An 8,627-nucleotide genomic window follows, 5' to 3' on the forward strand; every position below is an offset into this window, starting at 1 on the left:
TCACCTATGATAAGTCAAATGTTGTTTCTCTAAACCACCAGGGAAATGGCGGATTATAAATCATCCCCTATAAACTCAACACCACTTCAAGTAAAACTGGGGGGGGCGGGGTTTGGCCAAGAATAACCTATTTGCTTTTAAAGAAGAAATTAAGCACTTGTCACTGAGATTTTCTGCCGCGTTAATACGGTTAAGGTGACTAATGTGAGGCTCGCGTGTTTTGTTTTGCTTTCTTTGGTTTTTACTTCTCTACATAGTAATTTTGTTTTCTGGGAGTTTTAAAGTGTGAGAAGCAGCTGATGTCTGAATACGAAGTTATTAGCAGATCAGATGAGAATGATTCACTTCTGTTTAAATAGCCCTTTGCTCTCGGTGCCCCCTGAGAACTCTTATCACATATTTGTCCATAAAACCCCACAAAAACTAACAAAAAAATCCCTCACATTATCCACCTGCCCGGTGGCTGATAGTATCAGCAGCGTATCTCTGTATCTCTTGGTTAATGTGCCTTGGTATTCTGAAGGGGGGAAAATTCCAGTAACAGATTCAATTTACACGGACAGAAACTTGAGCAAATGCCAGCCTAGCAGGGGGGCCATTATTCTGCACTATAAATAAGTTTAAAAAAGAAACAAACGCACACACAAACCTGTGAATCAACATGTTTTGGTCTAATTGAGGGAAAAGCAAGAGAGATGAATTTTGAAATGCAAATGATCGCCTTCTGTTATTTAAGTATCAGTTTTGCCATCTTTGTGATCCTAAATACAAAATGTTGTTACCTTTTAAGCAGAGTAACAATCATTTTCCATTCTCGATAGTGTGAGTTTTAAAATAAAATGGGTAACTTTTCTTTTTAGAAAGCCCCTCCATAGCGTGCTTAATACTTGTGAGAAAGACAAAATTGTCTAAAGCCACAGGCTAGTCGAGTCTGTTTCCAACTAAAACAGATTAAGTCGAGGATTTACATGTAAAGAGAAATCTTTTAGGTACTTTTTCAAGCTAACCTGTAAAGCAGGATGTTGTAGAAGTGGCTTGCTGGTCTAACGTAACATGTACATACGGTGTGTGAATGAGGTGTTTTATTTACACTCTCTAAGCTCTCTTTCCAGCACCGGGGATAAGTTCTGTCGTACCCCTGTGGAGTTATCAGAGGATGAGATTTCAGAACTGTGCTCTCGTCGGAGTCTTTTTTATCTTTCTTGTCCACACTGTGAGTTTTCTCCACGCTGCATATACTAAAAGCTGGAGACTTGCTTGTTGAGATCGTGAAGCCAAAGTGAGCTTAGCTTCGTAGGAAACAGAAGTAGGAAACTGGCCATCAGTAATGCATCGTGTTACTCTCATGCTTTCAGAAGCTGTGTGCTGTAATCAAGCCTTACTGACATAAACTAGCCTTCACAGAAGCCTGCACATAAGTGTATCTTATATTTGGTTTTATCTAACCTGATACTAATTGTACGCAGTGCAAAACCTAACTAAAAAGAAGGCTTTCTAGGTAAATGATTTTGCCCCAAAACAGACCAAAATGTTTCAGTGTGCAGCCTGATTTTCACGCTCCCAAATGAAGATGGAACTTCTACTTGTAGACAATTGAAAATACAGATGTGAAGCGCAGCTGATAACCTAAAGCATATGGCATTAAAATAAAAATTGCTGGATGCTATTATTAGCCTGTGTGCTATAATTTTTATTTTCTGCACAAGACAAAAACGGTCTGCCTCTATTTACCAAATAGATGTTTGATGCTGGAAAACCTGCATATTATGTGCCTGTGTTTTTCAGTAGAAATTTGCAGGCACTCATTAAATTCTGCTATTCTGTATTATAGTCATTTAATTTGGAGTAGATTGTTTAAGAAGCAAAATAACGGTGGCGGATTAAAGTGCCATTGACCCTGAGAGGTGTCGAGGGGTGGGTTGGTCTCGTGGCTGTGGTGTAAGACTGGACTTCCTCGATTTTATTTTTGACTGTCATAGCTTTTTGTGTGACATTAATGTTTCAGGACGATCCTAAAAAAGAGAGGAAAAACAGGGCTTTTGAATGGGCTTTGAGCAGCAAAATGTAGAAGGACAGGCTAGCTTGATTTTAAAAGCATTGCCAATAAGAAAGGGGACTGAACATTAACATGACGCTACACGGCTGGTGTGAATAACGGGAAAAGGTCTGAAGCTGCAGAAAAAGCAGTGATTATTGTGAAGCTGGGAGTCACAACCGTACAACCGTTTGGAGGTGTATGGCTCTCCAAAGGCACCTGAGTGTCCCGCAGCAAACGCTAACAGCTGACTGCTCCCAGAATAGCAGGATGGCACAAGCCCGGAGTAGGTAATTAAAAGCAGAGGTTTGGAGGGAGTAGCAGGTATTTTCTGAAAATAATGTGGTGTGCCTGGGCACTCAGGCATGTTGCAAGTACACTGCGTGTTCTAGGCGAGGTGCCTGATCTTGTCCTTTTTGCAGACTCTCTGACTAGAGTAAGCAGTGAGATGTACTGAAGCTGTAGAAGAATCTGGCTTTAGTGTGGCTGGTGTAAAAAGCAGTTAATAACTCCGCAATAAACTAATTTACCTGTTTGTGCTTTCTTTTCTTTTTCCATTTTTCTTTCAAAAAATGCAGCTAAAACTTGCGGATAGTACAGAAGATGCCTTTTGAAAATCAGCAGAGCTAGCTGAAGGGTTAAATGGTGTTTGCTTTCTTTTGATAACAGAGCAGTAAAAGGTTTCTTTGTCTCTATCGTCACCTGATTATTTTCGAGGAAGTTTTAATTCCATCTTGTGTTGCTAAAAGGAGGAAAAAAGATAGTTGCCTCTATTTTTTTTTCTGTTAGTGACACGAGGAAATTTCTTCCAAAGAGGAACATAGACGCTCGTATGTTACTGAGTACCTTTAAGATGAAACTTCCTATTTTCATACTTCATTTGATCTTAGCAGATGTTCATTGGACTTGCCTCACTACTTTATTGTTTAAAGACCATGATAAACTTTTTATACTTAACTGTAGATGGGTCAATACTGTGTTTTATAAATTGCTAAAGCATTTTAGGCAAAGCATTATGACTGGATTGCTTGTGTGATGTATTATGTAGCGGCTGTATCTTATATCTTGGCTGACTGAATCTGCATAGAGCAAATTAGCTTGGACTCATTTTACTTGGTTCTCTGCAAATGCTTCTTTACATTTATAGATATTAAAATAAGATAAAATAGTAAGCTTTTAAAATTAAATGAGTGTAAGGTAAATAGAATTTCCGAAGCGACTCTAATGTTTTTTTGTGCAGTGCTGTTTATCTTAATGGCAGCAGAAGGGGAAAATGTGTCTGATGCTTTCAGGATGTTGGACAAGTCCATTTCCTCCTTAATGGTTTCAGACACCTGATGGCAGTTCAGATGGGTGTCCTTGTTTTCAGATCAGTGCAGAGACGATGTTTGAAGCTGTGCTGTTTCTGCTAGAAAGGCAGAGTGAGGGAGGGGGATGCCTCTGGTTTTGAAGTTCTTATCAATCCACCAAGAGTCAAATGCTCGCTTCTTAATTCCAGGAAAGCCCACCCCTATTCTCACGCGTTCAGAAGCAGTATTTCCACACTGAGCCTATTTTCTTGTGAGCTGCTTTCAGGTGTTTTTCCTAATTCAGATGTATTTTTTGGATGCTACAGTTTATCCTACACAGTTTGATTTATTTTTTCTTTCTGATCGCTTGCAAGTGACCTGGCCTCAGTGGCACAGTGAATTTCCAAGTCCACCTGACTAGCTTTAAGCCTGGCTTCTTTTATTTTAACTAGTATTGGCTAGTCAGGAGCCCTGGAAGAAACCATACCTGGGAGAAAATGCTTGAGGTGTGGTAGTAAAAGCCTTTGAAGTCCTTTAGTATGAAAGGGTGTATTTCAGCTTAAGGTCCTGTAGGAAGAATGAGTAAATCAGTCTTGGTATTAATAACATCATCAAGGATGTGTGCTCAGAAGAGGTGAAGTTCTGCTTTTCTTCTTTAGGACTGGCCCTTCTGTTTAAAAATACAGCACGTTGTCAGCCACAGATCGCGTATCAGGAAGTAAGGTGTTGCTGTGTGTAATGCAAATATTGAGATAAGTATGGAAACCATAAAGAAATGGCCTTTCGGTTGAGACCAGCTGCTCAGAAGGACAGTGCTGGGAAGAGAAGCTGTTTACCTGTGCCATCTGTCTCTCTCTGAATCTGATAGCATTTTACAAATCTCCTTCCCTTCAGTTACCCCAACTGCTGCTGTTGATAGTGTTTCTGTGCTGGAATTTGGTTTTGCGATTCACATGTGCCACTTGGTGCTAGCTATCGTGTGGACATGCACCGGGAAAGGAAGAGAAAGAAGCTTTTCTGTGTTGTGAAGTTGCAATAAAGTTGGAAGAGCTACAGATTTTTTTTTTTTTCACCCTACTTTTTCTTTCTCCAATTTAAAAGGATTTTTTTTTTTTTTTCTATTTATAAATAAGAATATTTTTTTCTGCAAATTTTATATTGCCAGTCCTGGAAACCTCAACACCACGCACGTGTGCGCGCGTGTTTACGTTTGTACAAACGTGGATAAGGTCCTTGATTTCAAGGTTCATGAAGTAAAGAACTGGCACAAATATCCCCATGTTATTCACTTAGGCTTATGGGTCGCTACCATTTATTGTCTAAATTACTTTGCTGATGGATTGAGATGAAAATGTTTTCTTAGTGAAGGCAGATATTGTAGTTCAGATTTATGGCAATATTAAAGCTTTAAAAAAAGCATATGCCCTGCGTGGTATATTACATTAGCTAGCTACTCTGTATCACTTGAAAGCACTTCATAATCTATAGTTTCTAAATTTTCCCATGATGTGTAGTCAAGATAAAATGCAGTAATATTGATGTGATATCCTGGACTTATTACGATCGGTGTACTGCATCAGAAGTAACGTGACCTGTTCGAAGTAAGGGAATGTAAACAACACATGTTTATCTGTGGTATTCACATGGATTTTTTTATTTTTATGTTTCAAGGAAAGCATTAATGTAAAGCATTAAATGTAATTTCCTTACTTCCAAAGTAAGGAAACTGGGGGACCTAGGGAAAGCAGCAGGACAGCAGGCAGTGGATAATGGGAAGAAGAGGAGCTTTAGTTAGTTTTTGTAAAAAGGGATATTTAGATCCTCCCCTCAGCTGAATTCTCCATTTTCTTCTCTGTGTTGGTTTAGATGACTTATCAGGCAATTTCTGCTCTGGGCGTGAGAACCCAGTCAGAGCCTTTCCATACGGAGCCTCTGCACGGCTCGACTCTTCTCATTTTATCCCACCTGTGTTGTTTGGGTCATGGACAACAGTGGTGGAAGAGTTCAGCGCTCTTCTTGTACGAGTTCTGCAGTGACGTTTGTTTTGGCTTGGTGTATCCTGGAAGTGCTCTTACAGTTAAAAATATGAGCTTGGATTTTGGAGGTGCGGACTCTAGTTTCTTGACTCTTGCTCTATGTCCATGTTCTTCATCTGTGAAGTAGGGTTACATCGACCTCTCGTAACGACCACTCTGTGATTCTGTGAAACGAGGCAGCGTGAGTTTGATGCTTCAAAGAACTGGATCAGCACTTGCGATTGCCAACATGAAAGGAAATAAGACGAAAAATCAGAAATGAATTTTCTGTAATTTTCTGAATGACGACTTTTTTTCTTGTGGATTTTTTTTTTTTTTTGTGTTGGGCTGTTACTCAAGAAGCCCATCCCTATTAAATGACTATAAGGAAGTTACTGAAAGTATAGGAACTGAGACTGTAGCAGCCAGTCCTAATGAACTCTTGGCTTTATTGTCCTTATCCTGGAATAATTCTGGAACTGAATTTAAAATAAAAATCTTCATTTGTTCAGAAGAAACCAGCCTTAGTCTAGGATTAAAGACAGAGGAAGGAAAACTCCCCTCTAAAGATGCCTAAAGTTTTTGTCTTTAGATTTTATTTTTTTATTCATATTCTCCTGTGTCTGAATGTCCATCATTGTGATTTCCTCGCACTAAATGTGGCAAACAGACTGGAAAGGCATTTCTATTCAATAGGTTTTACTGAGAGGTGCTGTGGAAACTTTTTGCCAGCTGTTTCATCTGGAAAGGCCCGCGGTTTTTTTGAGGACATTTAGCAAGAAGGTCTCTTTTCTAAAATAAAGCAAAATTAAATTGTAAGGATAGATTGTGATTTTTTCACAAGTTGTCTCAATTTACCTTGAGATTCTCTAGATCCCTGCGATCTTAAAACATTTTATAAATGCAAGTAATTATACCAGTACAGTTCCTCATGTTGGTGCTGTTAGATCTTTGTAAAAGTACTGACAGAAATAGCAGTCTATAAGGAGTGCAATGAATTCTAATGTGTGGCACCCTTACAGGGATCGACTGAGTAGTCAAATGCCATTAACCGAAGAGAAAAAACAAAGGAAAAATAAATTTTCAATGTATATCACATACACGGAATGTTTTACCTAAAGAAACAATGTCAGAGCCATCCTTCTGTGTTCTTGCAACAGCAACCTCTGCCCAGTCCTTTAAGGTGCTGAGCATCTTCGCCAAGGGGCAGCCCTCCGCAAGCCCCCGTGCTCTCTGGGGAAGGTCTGGGGCTGGTGCGTTCCTTTCCCTGACACTGGAGTCTGACTCATCTGCGCTTCTCCTTGGCCATGCGCACGCTAGGCTCCACAAAATGATGAGCAAGATTTTTCTAACGTGCCACAATGCTTTTCACAGCAACAGCTATGTGACTATATGCTAATTGTTGTCCTCTGCTGGGAATCTGGTGTGTCTTTTGCCACCAAAGCTATTTTAGTGCAGCTTCTGCATTTTTGACAGTCAAAATGAAGACTTCATCTTCGTTGCAATCTGTTTTTCTGCCTGATTTAGAGCAGACTGTGCAATGTGTTTGTATGCAATAATTTTTGTAGTTTAAAGCCTGAGTCAGTGAGGGCCACGTTTGCTGCATGCATCGTGCTGTTGAACACACGAATGTGGATGGCAATGGCTTTTACAAGTCCTCACCTCTCCGCTGTCTCTTGTGCACGGACAGCAATAAGGTGCCACTGGATTCTTGCTGGGTGCTAGGGAAAACAAATTTTTGCTCTTAGGTAGCTAAGGTGAGTTTGGGCTGAGCTGGAGCAGCACAGTTGCTATCTGTAACTAGGCTTTCGGAAGCAGAGTTAGTATCTCCATCTAGTTCCCAAGAGATAAGAGAGGCTATTGGGAAAAGCCTGCCATGATGATCTCAGCAAAGAGTGCTGGTTGTTCATGACATGAATACTGCCCTCCAAGACAAAGTTAAAGCATGCACTGGACTATTATGACCTCTTTTCTGCTGCTTTTGTGGATGCCTCAGGTCAAACTTGCCAGTCCAGCTCTTCTTACCAGGGTAAATTCCCTAAATATGTTTTGCTTTGCCATCTGTCACTGTCCCGTTTTAGTCCAGTGTAGCAGAATCCGCACTGTAGATCCTACAAGTCTTGAAAATGCCTGTGTGTGCAAGGAAAAAGCAAATTATGCATGAAATGTATAGTGCTGCTGTGTTTGAACAATGCAATCTGTAGGTGGCTAAAGGGCTAACTAAATTGCAGGCGTAATGAAAGCTCTGTGGTATTTAGTATATGTTCTGTCAGCATTAAACAGTCACCTTGTAAATATATGTTAATTTTGAAGGTGTAACTGACCTTTTTAATATTAATTGAAATGTCTCGTGTTTAGAGGTTGGAGCTATCCTAGAAGAGACAGAAGCCTGCGACTGGTGGAGCCTGGGTGCCATTCTTTTTGAACTCCTCACCGGGAAGGTAGGGCTGTGGTCAAGTTACTTTATAAAACTGATGCGATGACCGGTAGTTCCTCACAAGTGGTGTGCCCAATTGTGACTTCCTTGCTTGTTGAATCTGGATGTGCTTTGCAGCGCTGAGTCGCCTAGTTCTGCTAGGTCTTCACGGGACCAGAGATAGTAAACACGCTCAAGCTTCAGCAGAATAACTCAATAAAGCTGTATCGAGCTCAGGGCTGTAAAGAATAACCAAAAGCCATGCTGCCCTCTGAACCACAGTAAAATCAAAATTCTCTAACATTCCTTCTGAACATTATTTTTTTTTCCCTGACAGGCATTTTAGTTTCAGAGGTATTCTTTGGTAATAGTATAGAAGCCAAGTGTCACAGACACACGAACTCAAGCTTGCGCAGACTCTCGGTGAATTGCTTGCATTATGAGGTATCAGGCTGATGTGACGATGCAACATGATCTGGTATGGAAGCAGGAAGAAGGAAGATGTCACCACCCCTTGGGAATGCCATTTCCAGCATTCCAAGGTTGGCCAAATCAAACCAGTGATTGATTCCTCATGCAGTTCCACATAAAGGAAAGTGAGGTTCACCAAACCCCAAAACTTTTTAAGTTTGAGCAGTGGAGCAAGAGCACTGCTTAAATGTTCTTTAAGCGTGTCTCTAGGGGGACTTAGTACCTATAGACACTCCTTCCAGAATCAGTACTTTAGACTAGGAAGCGCTGAGTTTTTGGCTATTTGTGTTAATTTACATGTATACTAGAAGATAATCTAGTACTACATTTTCTGAATCAATAGATGTATCTGACTTCTTTCTTTCTTTCTTTCTTTCTTTCTTTCTTTCTTTCTTTCTTTC

At 40.2% G+C, this 8,627-nt stretch overlaps 1 protein-coding gene across 4 annotated transcripts in view; it reads left to right on the plus strand.

Annotated features, from left to right (window-relative positions):
- RPS6KC1 (ribosomal protein S6 kinase C1) overlaps positions 1-8,627 on the plus strand; it is a 94,580-nt gene that overhangs the window by 74,165 nt on the left and 11,788 nt on the right. For all 4 annotated transcript variants that reach the window (XM_035323260.1, XM_035323263.1, XM_035323261.1 and 1 more), the window contains one exon: positions 7,698-7,780. In XM_035323260.1, coding sequence (XP_035179151.1) covers positions 7,698-7,780 — 83 coding nt within the window. The remainder of the gene's footprint in view (positions 1-7,697; positions 7,781-8,627) is intronic.

Source organism: Oxyura jamaicensis, chromosome 3 (assembly GCF_011077185.1).
Source record: "Oxyura jamaicensis isolate SHBP4307 breed ruddy duck chromosome 3, BPBGC_Ojam_1.0, whole genome shotgun sequence".
Classification (NCBI taxonomy): Eukaryota; Metazoa; Chordata; class Aves; order Anseriformes; family Anatidae; genus Oxyura; species Oxyura jamaicensis.